Source organism: Falco naumanni, chromosome 6, assembly GCF_017639655.2.
Source record: "Falco naumanni isolate bFalNau1 chromosome 6, bFalNau1.pat, whole genome shotgun sequence".
Lineage (NCBI taxonomy): Eukaryota > Metazoa > Chordata > Aves > Falconiformes > Falconidae > Falco > Falco naumanni.
The window spans coordinates 38,108,356-38,127,588 of NC_054059.1; the positions used below are offsets into that span (position 1 = coordinate 38,108,356).

General features: G+C 45.2%; 1 protein-coding gene across 2 annotated transcripts in view; it reads left to right on the plus strand.

Moving 5' to 3' along the window:
• The window catches only part of FRMD1 (FERM domain containing 1), a 42,480-nt gene that overhangs the window by 10,871 nt on the left and 12,376 nt on the right, over nt 1-19,233 (plus strand). For both annotated transcript variants that reach the window (XM_040599260.1, XM_040599261.1), the window contains exons 3-6: nt 5,410-5,500; nt 14,672-14,751; nt 16,856-16,932; nt 18,555-18,741. In XM_040599260.1, the coding sequence (XP_040455194.1) occupies nt 5,410-5,500; nt 14,672-14,751; nt 16,856-16,932; nt 18,555-18,741 (435 nt within the window). The remainder of the gene's footprint in view (nt 1-5,409; nt 5,501-14,671; nt 14,752-16,855; nt 16,933-18,554; nt 18,742-19,233) is intronic.

Sequence of the window (19,233 nt, forward strand, 5' to 3'; positions counted from 1 at the left end):
TTGCGGAGTTCCTTAAAAGTCCCAGTTGTGTTTTTGGACAGGGGTCCCCTCTGTTCTTTTTCTGTTGTTGTTTCCTTTTTTATTCTCTCTAAGTGCTTTTGCCACTGATGATAATATATACATTTTTTTAAAATTGATCCTGAAATGCCTTGATGACTTAGCAAGCGTGCCCGACACACGACCGTTTGCTCTGGCGTTTTAGCTATTTCAGGTTTTGATAGTCTGCAGATCCCTTCAAAGACTCTAAGGCAGAGTAAACAGCCATTGAGGGTGGCATTTTTTCCCTCTTTTGAGTACTTGTACCCACAAGAAATAGAAGTTGTTTCGTTTCTTTGATCTTCGCTTCAAATGCCTAAGAGTGTGTGTGCACGGGTGACAGCAGAGCCACGTCAGCTGGCAGCCCATTGCGGCATGCTGTCCACCATGGCACGGTGCCTCTTTGTGCAACGCCAGCTGCTCCTTGAACTTGTGAGAAACTGAGCTGACAGAGGCACTTCACGTTCAGATGACAAACTACCCTCAAAGATAAGAGCTCTCTTGTGAGCATGTGGGTGCACTCCTGTGGGCTGGGGAGGTTTTGTTTTGTTTTGGGTGGGGGTTTTTGCCCCCTCTGGGATGGGGATGGGGAGAAGACAGTTGAGGTGAACTGGTATTTGAAGCACTGGATAGAACCGGTGGTTTTTGAAACTATGCATGCTAATCTTCAAAATCCATGTAGGAATTTTCCTACCTGCTGTGCCCAAGTGTGGCATTGTTAACTGAAACGGCCATCAGGGCTGGATGGAACAAGGCTTTAACAGCAAAATCTGGGGTGCTCTGCTTCTAGGTTACCTGTTCAAACTCAGCCCATCTACTGCCCCAGAAGGCTTTTGCAATCTTCTGGCTATTGTGCAAGCCACAAAATGATGATTTAATTAAGTACTTGGCGGCAGGTGTGCAGGCCTGGGTAATGGTCTGTTGCGGCTGACCCTAAATATCACTTTCTTATAGTTTTTATCAGGGAAGCTAAAGATCTGAGATAACAGAGCCTGCCCTGCCACCGGGAAGGTGCAGACTGGTGTGCAGGAGGGCAGTGTGCTGGCAGGGCTGATGCCATTACTGCTGCCTGCTGTGCCCATGCCTGAGTGGGGCACACGGCTCTGACACCACTGGGTCACGCTCCACCATATTAAGTTTAGGCAGCACTTAAACCATATGGTAAATCTTGGATACCTGCAGTTTATCCTAAAATCATAGAATCATTCAGGAAAAGACCGTGAAGATCATGAAGTTCAACCATAAAGCTGACACTGCCAAGGCCACCACAAAACCGTGTTGCCAAGTGCCACATCTGCATGCCTTTTAAATACCTCCAGGTTATTTAATAAGCATAAGAAATGGTCTTTAGCACTGAGAGCTTGCAGGGATGGAGGGAAGGCTCTGTGTCCCCCCCATTCCTGCCTGCTGCCCCTCCACAGATTTGTGAGCCTTGAGCATCACCATCTTGCCCCACGGAGGGGTCCCTGCTACAAGACCCCAGATGTTTTCCCTCCTCGCTTCTGCCCCTTGCTTTGATGGCTGTGGAGTTGTGAAAACATGTATGTGGAGGTGCCTCCGTGTGAAAGGGAATAGCTGCGTGGGCCAAAACATGAGACCTCAATGCATAGTTGTGTCCTAATTGCATAGAGTGTGAAACATGACCTGTTACAGCTGGGCAAGTCAGCAAAACCAGCTTTTCATTTGGCTTCAGTCTTTACCACAACACCCCTTCAAAACAACAACAGAAATTAAGATTTCACAGCTGGAGAGAGCTTTTTTTTTTTTAAAGGAACATCAAGGCAATTTTCTAGTGATGTTAGTAGAACCCAAATTTAATTAGCCCGACCACATATGATACTTTGTTCATTTATTAGAATAATAATGCCACTACTTAAGATTTCCAAAGCCTTTTTACCTCTTCAGTGTGGAATGCAAATACTAAACAAGCAAGGCAGCTCAGTGAGGTAGGTAGGAATAGTTATCCTTTCAGCAGAATAAATTATAGATCCTTCTCATGATAAGCACAGTGTTTATGCAGGTAATTCCTTTCTCTCCCATCCCATAAATTCCACCCTTCCAGATAAGAGTTTACCTATATGTGTTTTATGTGGTCACATGTAGATTGAAGCCTGCTCTTTAAAATGGATTTGTCTTGTGCCCTTCACAGATAATGCTGCTGGAGAGAAAAGCAGGAGCCATTTTAAAGTCTCTTCCTCATAATCGGGTATCTCTTAATTAGCTTTGATGTCCACCTGTCTGGATATATAGATGAATTCGAGGGGATGGTGTGGAGGAAAATCTGTCTTCCTGGGACCAACCGTGAATGTGAGGAGAAGCAAAACAGTGAGGAGAGCTAGTGGGTGCTGCAGCTCACTAGCTGCCCTGAGGATGATGAGGTGAAGTGGAAAGTTTCTGCTGGGGAGGATAGACATTGGAGCACAGAGCAAAGCAGTTGGCTGTGCTCCAGGCTGCCACAGGAAGGAGATGGCATGTGAGCACCAGGCAGCTTAAGCAGGATGTCGGTGAGAATGGTGCAACTAAAAATTGTGTCAATTGCACCAAAGATCTTGGAGTGGTATCTAATTTATTTAGTTTTTTAATCTGCTAGCATCGTGGCTTATCTCCCTGATAGTTTTGAACCTGTTGATCAATATCAACTGGTTTTTATGACTGAGTTTCTGGAGATTTTCTGGGGTGGTAGTAGCTGAATAAAGGAGAGACCCCGATGCTAGCCAAGGTCTGGCTGCCAACGAGGGCAGCAGGGCAGGCAGCCACGCTACCTGCGTTTGGGCAGTTCAGAAGCAGCCACAGCAGATGTTGTTCCTTGTCTAGCTGCTGGAGAAAGAGTGGGAGCATGAGCAGAAGTTTTTGGAGGGGAGGAAGTCTGGTGAGGTCCTGTGTGTTGGCAAATGGCAAGCATAGGTCTGAACTTTTTTAGTTGTTCTGGAGGCAAGAGAGCTGATGTTTTAAAGCATATGGACCAAGAAAAATAGAGATAGGTAACTCATACACATTAATATCTGCACAGAGAAAGACCCTGGAGTAGCAGTTACCTTCTGTAAACTTGCGGTTGACTTCATTTTGGACTGAATTTAATGTGTCAAGAAGCACTGAGTCTGACATGGGGCAAATCTGAGTATCAGTGGAAAGAATGATTCATAGTGTCTGGGATGGAGCTTGGCACAGGAGCCGTATGCAAAGGGAGGAAAGGCCAAAGAGAAGTGCGCAGATGAAAAATGCAAAGGGAAATGCTGATTGCTGTGAGCAGGAGCAGGGAACAACGATTGCAAGTGTAATCGGTATTGCACAGCCTTGAAGGCTGGGAGTAAAACTTGATCCAGAAGGGAAGTGCCAAAATAAGAATGGACAAGGTGGTAGCACACATACCTGCTGTGCAAGAAGTCTGATTAAATCAGTGCTTTAGAGCTCAGTGTCACAAAACGTGGAAGTGCTCGGTTCCTTAGAACTATGTATCTTAAAGCAGGTTTTTGTTCCCTTAGGTGTGAAAGCATGTCACTTACAAAATTCATCTAATCATAAGGCTTTGTTACATAGAGCCCTGTGCTGCCAGTGACTCCTGTATGCACATAACCATTTTGGCTAGGGGTAGGTCACCTTTTCCTTAGTGAGTCCTCCCAGGTAGGAGAACATGGTCAGAGTTTGCTTCCTTGAGAAAGGAGACAGACCTGTGCCCAGCTTTCCCTTCCAGCTGCTTGTTCTTGGCAGCTGAGCAAATACTGCATTAGGCAAGGGTGAAGTCTCATGCACAGACGTTTATAATAAGACCCAGATGCGGTATTGGGTCTTACCAGAACTGTGCACTGCCTCCTCCCCTCCCAAAGCATATATATGCATGTGAGTATGTATTGGTGTAGTGCAGGCTTCAAAGCTCCCCATAAAGCAGTAGTGAGTGGCTGGCTAGTAATGCCTTGTCAAGCAGAAGAAAATGGGTACTTAAGTAACTCCTGTTTCCCATTGTCCATGTCTAGTGACATGGTACATCCTGGGGCAGAGCACAGCCAGTTTCTGGGAGTGTGGCACACCTGCACTAAAAGGGTTTGAAGAATTACCGTGGCGATTAGTTTGATGGCAGTGATTAGTTTATAGGAGAGTTCAGTAGTCGACTTCTGTCCTATCACCCTTTGCCGCTGTGAAGATTGTGCTACACTGTGCCCCCTCAGGCAGGCACACCATCCAGCAGTGGCTTCATGAAATTCAGAGGTTCTGGCCCATTTTGCCGCTGCAGCTGGCTGCGCCCTGGGCTGACCTGAGGTGGTCCGTCAGTGTTGTTCAGCTCTCCCCATCCGCTCTTGCTCAGAACTCCTTCCCCGGTGCCTCTGAGGGTTGAGGTTTTTGTTTGGGCCTGGAGTTGTCTGTGCTGCTGGGGTGGTGCAATGGGGCAGGGGGCAATGAAGCTGTAGGTGGTGGGACATTTAATGGGGGAATCTTCTGATCATAGTACACATCCAGGTCTGCACGTGCAGGTAGCCAGAATTACGCTCTTGCTGGGGTAGCCTGTGCTTTTAGCAGCCCTGCTAGAAAGTGCACTCGGTAGCTGTGCTGCTGTGCCACAGCTCTCTTGCCCTGTGCTCTTGCCCGTGCTTGCAGCTACTCCCCAGCCTCTGGTCCCCTGCAGGAGCATGTGCTGGCAGCTCTGCCTTCCCAGCGCTTCCTCAGTGCGTGCACAGTGTTATGGGAGGCAAAGGTGCTGGGAGGTGTCAGTATGGCACGGAAACAGGCAAGAGCTTACAGGCTGTAGTGACAGCTTCAGAAGATGAAGGTGTTAGTTGCTGTGTGACCAGAAGTCAGCAGGGGACAGAACAAGCTCTTCTGTGTGGGATACAGAGCAACCTCGGCTCTAACCCTGAGCTATTTCTGCTCAGACCAAGCAGTCTTGAGTTTGTTTGTGTACTTTTGTTTTTAGTACTTCTGAATGAAAGCTTTCTTTTGTTTTTGTGGGGTTTTTTTTCTCTTAACCTCAAAAAAAAAATATCTGCAAATAGTGTTTTCATTTCTGTAATTACAAACACACCTTTTGTAAGAGCACCTGTAAATAGCCTGGTCAGTACTGCACAAAACTAGGGCTCCAGCAGCGCCCCAAATTCCTACACAAAGTTGCCAATAGGTAGGAAACTGAATTCGTGTCTTACTGAGCTGAGCCACTTTGCACTGTGAAGGAAGGAGAATGACATGTTGATTTTTATTCTGTGATAATAGCAATAATACTGAAAACAAAGTTTGTTCTGTGGGTTGGTTGGAGTTGTTTTGGTTTGGGTTTTTTTTGTGTATGCGTGCTATGGTACTGAAGAACGTATTGGCCAATATAAAGAAGGGGAATTGCTCCATCCAGGTATGAGCCATCGGTAATGTTGGATTGGTTGTTTCTTTCAGGTTAAAGCCACTGGACAGGAGCTCTTTCAGCAAGTTTGTGATTTAGTGAAGATTAAAGAGCCTCACTTCTTTGGCCTCAGCATTGTTAAAAGTAAGCAAACTCAATGCATGGAACAAATGTCTTGGCAAACGTCCATAGGCCCACTTGTGTATTTACAGTGCGTGCATATATACACAGCGGCCGTGCCTGCGGGGAGTTTGATTGTAATAAGGTCACAAAGTATGTAGATTATGCACAGTCTTCTTGTGGAGCTCTTTTGATCTTCGGTATGTGGGCAGACAAATTGGGAGAAGGGGGGGGCTTTTGTTCTCCACCTTTGTTCCACCTCTTTGTGGGGTTTTCTTTCTCTCCTGTAGCTGAACTGCTAGCCAACATACTTGTCACTGAATTCAAAACTGTCAGCAGTTGAACAGGAGGTGAGTTTTGGAAGGAATTTGGAGCTGAGAGTGTTACTTGTCTTCTGAAGTCACAAGCAAAGAATGTGGCACGAGAGGCAGGAAACTCAAATGGTGGGACTAAGTGTGTAAGTGGAGGACACTGGGGTTTGGAATATTGCACGAGAAATACAAAACTTCTTAGTCTGTGTGTTGAAGTCCAGTCTGCTTGGTCCTATGGCATAGTATTGACTAGGGAACGGTGTAAAATGATGCCTTAAAGGAGCAAACTTGTATGAGATACTACATTTCTAGGATGGTGTGTGCGTTGGCACTCTCCCCACAACTCTTGGTAATCAGATATGGATCTGTTGTCCTCCTTATTCTGCCTCTCCCCATTTCCAAAAGTGTGGGAAGGATTTTGCTTGCCTCCTGAATTTTTCTCAAGTGTGTTATTATTTAGTACTGTGACTCTAGGTACTGTTTCATTGAAATGAGTGTAGTCTTTTATGAGTCCTCCTAAATAAGGTTTCTTTGGCCTCCTTATGAGTATGTGGGATATTCTTTAAGTTTACTTGTCTCATTTGCTTTCTGTTCTCATTCTCTAGGAACTTTTGCTTTTTTTGAGCACAGCACTCAAAAGACCAACGTAAGCTACTTATGTCTGTAAGGTTTGTAGAGTCTCCAGGAGATTCCATAAATCTAACTAAACCGGTGGCTAACAAATATATCTGTCTCTAAACCAGTGCAGGTTTTTTTAATGTGAAGAAGACCTGAATGCTCTTAACTTTTTTTTACAACTGTGTTCCTGTGAGTTCCCCCCCCCCCCCCCCCCCCCCCCTTTTTATTTTAATACCAACTTTTGCCTGTTCCAGTTAGAGGACATCGTGGGTGAAACTGGAGCTCCTGTCCTCCCCTGTAAGATGGGCAATTTCATTCCAGTTTTCTTTGAATTAGTTGCTCTTCTCCTGTTCTCCTTGTTTCTTTCACTTTTTTCCCCTTCATATGTATCTTGTTTCATTTTGTCTGAACCCTGCTTTTTCCTTCTCTCCCATCTTTTGCAGAGCAGTTTCCTTCACCTTGTCAAGTACAGGGGCTCTGGCCCCATAATACTCTTACTGTGCCAGATGCCTTCCAGCCTGTTGGAAACACAGTGTAACTACCTCAACCCAAAGGGCATAGTAGAGCTGTGCTGGCTAGACCTTAAAGTATATTACCCATAGGTTTAAACATAAGCAGCCTTCTCTCTTCACAAAAGTGTTCTTCCTTTTTAGAGCAGCTAATTCTTCCCAAAACTCTTAGAAAAATGTCAAGGAAAAGAGCTGCCGGAGCCCAGTAGCCTGAATTAACTGTTTGCTTCCCCTTCCCTGACTATTTCTCACTCCTGCTTGCTGTAGCTCAGTTCGTAAAGCTGCTTAATTGAAGGCTCCTTGTGCTTACCCTGGCTCCTCCTAACAGCCACCTCCCTATGTCACCCAGGTAGGTGTCAGGATTTTGGATGAGAAGGTTGGTTGGTTTTTTTTTTTTTGGTTTATGCCTGTTTAAGAAACTCTTGGGGCCAGACAACAGAAAAGTGTCAGCAGTGAGCTTCTCAGCCTGAATGGCAGTAGCCACCAGGAAGGCTGCAGCCCTGCTCTTGGAGGGAGCAAACCTGGTGCGTTTGTTACTGCTGCTTCTGGTCCCTACCTTTAGTCTGAAAGTCCAGTATCCTGCTGACTGGAGTCTTGTGGGGTGGATTTTAGGGGTTTCTTTATTTTGTTTTTAAAATAGATCCAGGTCTATTACTGTAGAGCTGTAGCAAGGGAGATCTTTTGTCTTCTGTTCCCCAGCTTAATTTCCCCCCCCGCCTTGTTTTGGCCAATAGACTGGTGATCCATCTCCCTTGCTGCCAGTGGTGAGGTCTTGCTTCTATTGCAAATGTAGCACTCTGCATCTCTGGCATTTGGAAGTAGCCTTTAAGGCATTGCCTTCTTTTCAGGGATTTTTGGTTTCCTGGCAAGCTATCATCTCAAGAGGCCTGGCTAAGTTTTGCATTGCCCAGCGGTGTCTTGTGGGTACTTAAGTAAACTGCCTTGGCCGTGCAGCAGGTCGGTGTATGTCCTGCAGAGGCTGTGAAGGGAAGGTATGAGGCGGGTCTGCGAGGCAGAGGTGAGTTAGATGTCTGAAAACCGGAGAGGAAGCCTTTGCATTTCAGACCGAAGTATTCCTCTTCTGCATCATGCTTTTACCTCTGTGCTGCAGCTCTAAGTTGTCATTTTTTGAGAAACCACTGCCCTGTTTTAATAAGGGTATATTTTCCGGTTTCTTAATGTGTATTTATTTTTGGTGATTTGATGTTGCCGCATGCAAACCAAGGTATTCTAATCTTCATGCATCCATTACCTTGCGGCTAATTTGTCAACAAAACTCTGTCAGCAGTGGCAAGAGAATGAAAATGAAAGGATTTCTACAGAACTGTAACCAATCACACTGGGTGGATTATCTGGATTAGGAGCCCATTTGACCTGCAGACGTTGTACAGATACACTAATGCTCAGTTGGTCTCATAGTAAGTATGTGTGTGAGGGGGAGAGGTTGGGGTCCTTAATCATAAACAGAAATTTAACCCCTAAGTGTGGCAAAAATGAAAACAGCACCACAAAGCACTATACAGACTGACAGCCATGAATGCTGTGAGATCTAAGCTGTAGTCTTGGAGCATGTCTCCCAGCATTCGTTGCCTAAATTTCTTGCCTTTACTTCTGACTTACAGATGCTGAGGGCAAGGTTCAGGATTTAAGGTAACAGTAATGGCAGCAGGACAGAATTTTTCAACCCTTTCGCTCTCAAGCTTTTTTTATTCTCAGGATGAAAGCCACTTCAACCAACTATATTTGAGGGGAGGAGAAAAGCTGGTGTCTATAAGAAGCTTTGAAAACTGAGTTCAGGAGCGTACGTTAATGGGAGGCCATGGCAGCACAAAGCTTGTGACGTGTTGCTCTTCTGGTTTTGTCACAGATCATCAAGCAAGCTATACCTTGTGTGCTGCTGAAGTGCGTTTTTTACCTTGTAGTTTGTGCAGTGAAGGACCCTGGAACCCTGTCAGGTTCAAGGTGGCTCCATAGGCTTCAGCAGCTGGGTCTTACATTGCAGCTCCTCCTGCAGGGTCACTCTTATCTGGTGCCCTGCAGGAGGTTTCCCTCTTGTTATCAGAAAGTGTATGCAGCCGCACAATTTGGTCTCCTGAAAGAAAACTGGTTGCCAGCAGACAAAGAACAGCCAGGCCTTCTTTGTTGTTATAACTCAGATTCCTTCGATCCCGAATCTTGGCCTTCTTTCTAGGAGCAAACCTTGCTTGGCCCGAGCAGATGAAAGCCTTCGATTCGGAAGGAGCAGGCTTGCAGCTCCTACGCCCTGCCTCTGTCTCTCTGCGTCCTCTTATCAATTTGTCAGGCTGGCTTTCTAGCAAAACCAAATCCCTTTGCTTCAGTTTCTCTCTCTCAAGGATCATCCTTCAGTTATTACAGCTATGGCTGTTCCCCTGGCCAGACCCATGCCTCCCAGCACAGGCTTAGCAAGGGGCTTGGTGGCTGACTCTGCCTCTGGTTAACTCTTCTGCGTCTGTGTGTCCTCTGAAGTTCATAGATGGAATACACTACCATGTTACATTCAGATTAGGTGGATATCTGTTGTAACAAAGGGCCTCTTAAGAAGACAAATGACAACAGAAATTCTCCAGACTACCCCCTGATTTCTAGATCCCAGTCTTTCCCTGTTATCCCTGCTTCTGCCTCTCCTTCCCTAAATCTGCTTGGATAGTTGCATCTCCCTTCTGAATTTCTTCTGTACTAACCTAAGATACAGCTCTAATTATAATGGTGTTGATACCTCAGCGTGAGTTAAATGCACTGTAAGAAGAACATGCAGTATGCCACCTTGAGAGAATTGCAGCAGGTTCAGGTGTTCAAAAAGTATATAATACTCCTTGGAAGTACTTGGGTGCTCTCTTACTTGTGTGCTCTCTTCCTAGGAAGGCATTTTTTTGCCTGCACCTGCTGTCAGCTGTTTCTCCTTCAGCATCAGTACAACAGCCAGCCAAGTGCTTTCCTGCCTGAGAATTCCAAGGAGTTTGTTCGCTCCTGGGCGAGAAGTGCTGGAAATGGTTCTGCAGCTCTTCTTGTGCAGAAGAATCACTTGCAACACTGTTGGAAGTGCAAGGATCTTTGCCTGAGCATGCCTTGTTACTAACTGTAAGGTGCCAACATAAAATTCCTGCAGTACCTACCCATCATCAGGAACGACTCAGCCTTTATCTCGGTCTTCAGACCTCAACACCTCCTCTGGGCTTCTTGATATTGCCTCTTTTCATTCTTCCCCTCCATGTACCTTCTGTCTGTCCCAGGACCTCCTTTGTTTTACTCCCAGCCTCTGTTGTGGTTCTTCCCTTCTTCACTTGGGATATGTGTACTTTCCAGCTAATGCTAAAACCCAAGGTTGTTCTAGACCCCTTAGTAAACTAATCAACCAGGTACTGAAAAACAGACAAGGTTTCCTTCTGTCAGCTTGAAAGGTAACACCAAGAGCATCAAGAAGTTATGTAGAGATGGTGGGAGCAGATGCCATGTTCCCAGTGACATTCCCAGGTCACCAGCACTTGGAAGCTTAGGGAGCTCCCCATGCAAGAGGAGTGTGTAGCCAGCTCTTCTTCAATAAACAAAAAAAATCCGTGTTGGTGTTGAGGGAAGCTAAACAGGTTGTGTGAGGTCTACAGCACGTGAGGTATTTTGGAGTGCTTTTTTGTCTTTTAAGCTTTAGCTCTGCCCTGGCCTCAGCATCTCTCTGTTCTGTTCCCAGTCTCTTTCCTGTTGCCTTTCAAGGGAAACAGTGGTGTTGCCGTAAGGCTTCTTGCAGCATCTGAGAAGCACTATAGCAAAGAATAATTTTGCCCCCTTCTCTTTAAGACAGAAATGCTTGCTATGCGGAAGTTTGGCTTTACATTACTTCACATTTTATTTGAATCCTAATCTTCTGGACTGTCTAAATAGTTATAATATTAAAATATACTTGACTCGAGCAAGGTAGTTTATGGGACGTTCCTGGCTGTCAACGGGGCCTGAGCTCTGCCTCTTGGTAGGACAGGACTTACCTCTGTTGAATTTCTCGGTGCTCCTAGCCCAAAACGAGCACAGGAGAATAGGTTATTGGTGTTCACCATTACTTACCTTTCATAAAAAACGAAATGGAGAGGCACTGGTTAATACAAAATAATGGGTTTTGGAGTAACAATGACTCAGAACTGATTTGACCCTGTATTACAGTCATAACTTTCTATTCCCATTTTCCCTGCAGTGTAAACAATGCCTATTGTAATTCTGCATCACTTACTGGAACTGTGTCACTTTTTTCTGACTGGAGACCTGGCCCACTGTTTTATTTTTTTTTTTTCTGCAACAATGCACATCCTGTATTTGCTTAAATACGTTAACGTGCTAAGCTAATTTTGAAGAGTAGGAGCGCTTGAGTATTTGCATTTCTGGTGACTGCCTAATTTGAAGTGAGGTTTTATAGCATAAACCTTCCATTTCACGTGAGGGTTCTTAAAAGCTGTAATTGGGAGAAATGTGTAAATTGTATTATTGCAAGCTGGCTGGCTGGCCAGGTATGTTTCTTGGGAATGCAGTGCAGTGGTGTCATGCCAGGTATGGTATCTGGATGGATGGATCCCACATACATATGAGGGAACCTTTTAAGAGAAGCTGATATGATATATATGATATATTTTTAAGCTCACTGACAGTGCTGAGGTGAGATTAACAAATGCAGTGTCAGTAGCTGCAGGTGGATGGGTGCGTATCTGCATGCATACATGCTTCTAAGCAAGCTTCTTAGTACCTTTCAGTTGTCCTTCAGCTGAGGCCAGTGAACCAATGACAGTTTGTACCTGCTGAGTATCCAGCCCTGTTTGGATCCACAGATCAGACACTTCTTCCCTGGAGAGGTGCCCATCTGTGCATTTCTATACTGTCCTTTACAGCACTGCTCTGCGGTGCTGTGATTTGGTGCTCTCATATCTGTTAGAGGTGCTTGGTTTCAAACCAGAGGCTTTTAGCATCTGGCAAAAAATTGCCAAGTTTCACCACTAATCCATCTTAAGGAAAATAAAATCCCAAAACACAGCCCACATAGGGCTGGGGAGGGAAATACCTCTTTGTTTTTGTAGATGGAGGTTTACACTCAGGTTGACATTCCAGCAATATTAACTTCATTAAGGCAGGAATGCAGTGCTGCATTCTTGCAGGGGAGGGAGGATGTTGGGCTGGGGAAGAGTGGGACCCCCAGGGAGAGCTGATGCATCAGGGTGTCCTCCTCCTTCAGCCTTATTTATTCTTGAGGTTTATGTGTACCTCTCAGTAGGCATGATAATGACCTGCAGTCCTCAGGCTTGGCATCTGGGCTCTCCCAGAGTCATCTCTCTAAGGTAATTAACACAGCAGATAAATAGGGGCTGTGGAGTGTGGGTAACAAATGGCTTTACTACAGTGGAACTGCTCTGTCATCCTTTTTCTCTTTCTGTCCCAGTATCCATGTGTGATGTGATGGCTCAAGGTATGTGCTTGCTGTTGCCATCTTTTCCTCGTGGCTGAGGAATAATTCATGTGTTCCCGTAAACGCTTCTAAGCATGGGATCATTCCTGGACAAGAAGGGAAAACTGACCCCACAGCTTGTTACAGCCATGCGGGTTCCCTGCTGTCTTTACAAGTGGCAGCTAAGCACAGTGGTGCTGGCAGAACCCATACAGGCCATGGTGGCACTGCCGTGCCAGCAGGAGCACCCCAGTCCCACTGCAGGAACCCCTGCTGGAGTGAGTGCCCTGCCCTGGGGCTGCCGAAGCCCAGGCTGGATGCTGTGCTTCTGTTACCCCCTCCTGTTGCTTGCTGGGCAATTGATTCCTAAATAAGCTTTTACTTACTTTTTAAGAAAAGCTTTAGAGACGCTTATCAGCTTGGCAGCTGACAAAGTCCAAGAGATGGACCAAACCCATCTCTCACCGACTAGGATTTCTATCAACCTTTTCAAGGCAGCGGTATCTGATCTTGGTGGACTTAGAGAAGCAAGGACTGGGGGGTCAGCACAGCCTGCCAGCCACCCTGTCTTACAGGCATAAGTGAAGGTGCAGGTACAAGATGCAGTCTCTGTGATGCTAAAACATATTCCTCTCCTCCTCAAAATAGCAAAACAACTGCTATATCACATTGTGTACTACAGCACTTAAGTTTCCACCACTAAAATTTTCAGGATTTCTGCACTTTTCAGCAGTGCTGTTAAATACTGTGCTGTGTATGTATGTGACACTTCAAGCAATGTGGTACACAGTATTGTAATTACATTAAAAGTACAGCTGCAATCAGTACAGTGCAGGAAAGATCCTCTTTACTGTCTTCAGTGTTATTGGTATTTTACACAAGGCTTCCTTTTGGCGTGGTGTGTGGACCAATTCTGGCTCGCCTGAGGTATGGTTTCTTTCGCTTGAGGTGGGAGCTGAAGGAGGTGGTGATGGGGGTGGTGTTTTGCTTGCTTGTTTTTTAAAAGCTTGTAAAGGAAGTATTTGCTGTATCTGCCCCTGCAAGGAACTGGAATATTCTGAGAGGATGGCTGCGAGGTAGCTCAGACCCCCCTTGGATACCTGGTCTACCACTGGCCCCAGCCAGTCCTTCACCTGTTGTATAGAGACGAGTGCAGGCTCTCGTTTGGTTGTAAACCTCCATTAGGAAATTTTTATCTCTATTCTCCCTTTCCTTTCTCTCTTTTCTTTTTTTTTTTTTTTCTCAAACATCAGAAAGTAAAAGTCAAAGCTTAGAAGTCTGGACTGGTCTTCAGCAGCAGAAGGTTGTTTTGTGAAGGTGTTGGGTTTTGTTGGTCATGTTGTGTGTGTGTGTGTGTCCCCCCGCCTTTTTTCCCTGCTCCTTTGATTTCTAAGGAACAACCTCTTCAACTTGGCAGTTACGTCACCTGTGAAAACACTTTCCTCAGCAAGAACAAAGAGTAGAGGGACTGGTCAGGTGAATGTGCTCAGCTGGCATTGCTGCCGAAGTCTGAAACACCCATCAGATTTTTTTTTTAAGAGACTTGAGAAGGCTCAGAAAAAAATATTTCACTTCTTAAATTTGGATTTGATAATTGGTAAGCAGTGTTACAAAACAATGGCTTTGAAAGCAGCACAAAGCTCTTTCAAGATGATGTGCTGTTCAGGCTGTCTCTTGTTCATCCTCACCTGGGTGGAAAGTCCTGGTCCTTTGAGGCAGGCCAGGTTTCCCTTCTTTTCATTCATCTTTTTGCTCTATGAAAGAATCTGGGTGTGAGCAGGAGACGCCAGACCTTACGGGGAGAGCATTTGGGTTTGCTTGTCCTCCTTCTCACCATTTCGGAGGATCCCATTCATATGTGGAGGATGAAACCTGTCAGATACCTGACTGTCCACTTGCTTATGCCATGCTGGACAATGGTGCTACGTGACAGCAGAATGGAAGTTTAGGTAGGGCTTGCTTGTTTAATAGTAATAAAAAACTGAATCCACTAAACTGACAGTGCAATTAACTTGGTAAGATGATGTTTGCCTTCTGTTAGTGGCTTCTTATAAAGCAAGAATTCTGCATTTCTGGCTAAGGTGTTTGGGAAGCTTTAGTTCAGCATACCTTGAATCAAGGCATAGCTGACCTTCCTTCCATACTGTCTGGAGCAGCACACATACTTAAGAGGTTCGGTGCCCTCTCTTTTCCCTGCTCTGTCTATCCCTGGTCAGCTTTGTGTTAAAGTGTGTTGTTTGGAAACAATTTGTATAGTCATGTAAGTATTTAATAAGAATTTCTAAATCTTTAGCATTAAATGCTTTTTCCTCTTGTTTTTCAGATAATGAATATGTTTTTATAGACCTGGAACAGAAGCTTAGCAAATACTTTTCAAAGGAATGGAAAAAAGAGACCACCAAAGTAAGACAACTGTTTAATTCCAGAGGCTGCTACTTCAGTAGTGGACTACACAGTGAAATAAAGCTCTTAAACTAGATCTGTAAAGCATTTCTTGAAGATGGTCTGCAGAATGCTGTTCAGTAGCGAGATGCAGTGAGTTGTGCATGGCTGCACAATTAATTAAAAGAGCAAAACCAGCCCCTTGCACAACTTTACCTGAGCAGTTGTAGCCACATGGTTGCTGTTTAACCACTACAGGAGTGGGAAAGGTCAGTTGGTCAGTCTTCCTTTTGAACTTAGCCAAACCCGTGAACAGTCTGGAGAGGTCATTGTTGTCCTTGAGCAGAACAGCCTAAAACGACCTTTTGTGACTTGAACCTTCCCTGGGAGAGGGCTGGAGCTGTGACTCTTCAGTGCGAAAGGACAGTGGGGCAAGAGGAAGGATGTTTTGTTCTAGAAGATCCTTAGTTCTTTAAGGCTAGCCAGCTCTGTCAAGGGATAGAAAAGGAAAAGCTGTGTGAAATAAAGACAAGCCTATGTAATTGTTTAGTGCTGGTCATTCAGACATGATAGTGCCTGTTTGTGCGTGTCATTATTAGAGGAGCTGCAGTCTAGAACAAAGTATAGTATGCAATTACATCCAAGTATCTTGATTAGCTCATTATGACTTTTTCCACCTTCCTTAAGGGTTTTCTTTTGCAGAGTAGGCACGCTTTCCATTTCTACTGCTTAGAGAAGTTTGCAGATGACTAGTGAAGTTTGGGGATCTCTTATCCCATACTGCTTCTCCCAGACAAGTGAGGGTTACTTCAAAGACAGCTGCCAGTCGTGCGGGGCGGCTGTCTGTCCAGCCAGTGAGGGTTTCCCGAGGCAAGTGTTTCTTTCTGGTCACAGCAGGATGGGGTATGCTTTGTGGCTGCTTTGAGGCTGGATTCTTGTAAGACTTCTTCAGTCAGGGTAAGTGTCAAACCTCTGGTGTGAGGTGAATCATAAAAGGCTGAAAGAGTTGCTATTGGCAGTACTGAAATCTGAGAGGAGTTGGGATATTGGACTGGCTTAGCAGACAGGGATTTAATTCTTATGAAGTGGTTTCAGGTGGAAAGCCCAGTCCAGCTGATAAAATAGGACTGTGAGTAAGCTGCAGAAATAAAGTGTAAATATTTGCATGGTGATCAAGAAGTTGCTGTCTGCATCAGATGTGCACAGCATTGTCCCAGTGAGATGGGTCTGACCAGCAAAGCCTTGGAACTGCCTTTGTGAGCAAAGTTACCTGTATGAACATTAGAGAAGCAAGTGGCAAAGTAGGGAAGATGAGAGAATAAGCTAGTAAGATAACATGTTCCTTTTTTCCTTTCTTCTTTTTTTTTTCCTCCTGTTTAAACAAGTCTGTAAGTCTGAAAGGTAGGCTGTAGTTGAAACAACAACAGAACTCATGCTGGCTTGCTTCTAACAGACAGCTTCGGTGTGAAGCAGACATAAATGTCTCCGTTTGGTCTGTGGCTGCAGGAAGGTGTGAATAACTAAACATTAGCCCTGCCAAGCAAAAGGCAAGGAGTTAATATCAGGCTGGTGCACCTCAGCCTTGGGCAGTAAATGCTGAACGCGGCAGCTCGTGTGTCCCTGCTGAGTGATGTGGTGCGGTGCAGAGGGAGCTGGTTACTCCCAGGTGTGCCCTGGCACCACCACAGCCGTGCCAGTGTGGCACGCTGCCCTGCCGCCGTGCCTGCTGCTTTGAGGGAGGCTGTGTTAAACTTGCTGCGTTCAGCACTAATGCGTCTGCGGTGCTGCCAGGTGCTGAGCTAGGTAACTGGGCCAGGCTGGGCATCCCCAGGCTACACTGGGATGCTTTCATACCTGCTTATACTCACCATCTAAAATCTTCTGCCCTCCCTAGGATGTTTTGCCATTCAGCCTGTCTTAAATGTTTCATGGTGCCTCGTTGTTGTGAGACTGAGAAGTCAGATTCCTTACACCCCCACCCCCTCCTAAAACTTGCCAAGAGCTAAAAGGAGAAAATTAAAAGCAGTATGGGGACTGAGCTTGGGAGAAGAGTACATTACTAGACAGGGTAACCAGGATTTTGGATGCTGAACTTTATTGAACTTGTCTTCCACCTCTACTCTAGGGAACAGAGAAATTCAGCCCTCCTTTTGTTGCGTTCTTTAGAGTACAATACTACGTAGAAAATGGAAGAGTAATAAGGTAAGATCCTTTCTGCGGTAGTTGCTGTGTTTTGAATTATTCACTGTGTTCTCAAAAGGCAAGAAAGATAATGTTTCATTAAGCTCATCTTTGATCTCACAGAAATAAGCTTAAAAAAATCCACTTGATTTTGTTTAAGACCTTCACAGACTTCCTCACTCGACTATGAATGTTTTCCCCCTGAATCGTACTCCTTATCCCCAGGAAAATTGTGACTGCTTTTCCATCTGTGTTTAGAGAGCAGGCTGAATGACAACAATGTCAAAATTAACTCTCTTTTGCTTGCATTTTTTGGTTGTGTGAAAAACATCAGATGGCTATACAAAAAAGCACTGTTTATACACCAGAGCACATACTAATAACTTTGGATCTGTTTTCTGATCTGAGCAGTGCTTGCTGTCATCTGCCCCTGGAAATGGGCTTTTGTAAATGGACAAAAGACATTACTTCATAAGTCTCTTTGAGTTTTGCATTTGTAGTCCATTCACATGGAATATGAGCTGTACTTAAAACACCACCAGTTTTACCCATGGTACAGAACAAAGGATGAGGTAGTTAAAAATGAACAACTGACAGAGTTAATTTGCATCAGCAGTTCTGGCGTGGCTGTGACCCCTGGGCAAGCCAAGAGCTGGGATCATTTGGGTGGATTAAAATCTTTACCAAATTTTTGGCATTTGTTCTCATCTCAAACAAAGCTTGGTGGGTTTTTTTGTTTTTCTCTCTTCATATTCTTTAATTTTGGATACAGAGGAGTCTTTCTTCTGGAGTCTGTTTGGCTGTTAAGTGTGTTTTGTTTAGATTTGCTTGTAGGTACAAAGGGAGATTGCATAGCATTCTACCACCCCCGATGTACATATCCTTTAGTGTCACAAGCAACTTTCTCTTGCCCTAGTAATTTGAGAGGTTTGTGGTGCCGTGCAGAGGTAATTACATGGCCCCTTCAAACTATACGCACACATTTTTATGAGCAGACTGTAGTGTCCAGCACCTCATCTATATGTACCTGTCGGCAGCCTGCTTCCCATGAGCTCTTACAGCGGGGCGGTATGCGGGTTATCAACGCTGTGTGATAGTCATGCCTTATCAGGCTACCTCTGTTTTAGCAGCTTGAGGAAGAAGACAAAAACAAGCCCAAGGCTCCTGTGTCTTTTAATCTACCTTGAAGGGAATAAGCTGTTGAAAAGTACCTTGAGCCTAAGGCAAAGTGAAATTGGAAAAGCAGTGCCAGGTTTAGAGGGGAAAGGAGGACAGGTGTGCAAGAAACAGGACTGGGATTCAAGGGAGTTGGCTTTCCAGAAAAACAGAAGTGCTTGATGTAGTCAGTCTCCAAAACAGGTGTGACATGATTTTTCTTTCATCTACTTTCTGCCTTAACTTCTTAGATCTTACGCTCCTCAGGACAGAAGCTACCATTTCCCGTGTTTGTACAACACTTAATGGGAGGAGACCTTGATCTTGGCTTGATGCTCCCTACACACACACAACTGTATCAGGGTGGCGTTTGCACACGTCAGGGATGTCAAAGTTTAATCCCTCCTCTTAGAAGGAGGATGTGTTTGAGGGGCCTTATCTCAGCCTGAACTTTCTTCTTCAAGTAAATTTGCCTTTGTGTCTTGCAGCGATAAGGTGGCACGGCAGCTCTATTACTGCCATCTCAAAGAGCAAGTACTTATGTCTCGGTGCAACCACAAAGAAGAAATCTACTTCTTGCTGGCTGCCTACAGCTTACAGGCAGACTTGGGCAACTACAGGGAGAAGGTCCATGCTGGCAAATATTTTGAACCTCAGGCTTACTTCCCGCAATGGGTAAGTCTTGGGGGATCTTTCTGTCAACAGATTGCATGCACAGCAGGAGCTATGTCAAGGTGGTACCTAACTGCAGGCACGCAATTTCCCCAACTCCCACGGCAATGATTCAGTGATCAGGCAGTGGTAAAGCATCACCCTGAATTTCCCTCAGGAGATATCTCCTCTCTTTCCACTGGATGCAGGTGCTTGTTCCTCCTGGGCTCACTCATCAGTGAGGCGGGTGGTGTGTACCCTTCCTTGGTGAGGGAATGTGTTGGTATCAGATGAATAACTCTGACTGTGGCTGTGTAATTCTTCTGTGGCTTAAAGGATTGTGTATTTGCAGTGGTGTATCAGCCAGATCTGCACAACCTAAGCTCTACAGAAAACCTCGGGGCTGCGAAGCCAAGTCCATTGCCCTTTGTTCCCATTTCTTTAATGCCTACCTCTGGGATGGATAGACCCAAACCCTAAGGGGTAGTACTGCTGTGCGGTGCCTCTGGTGCTTTC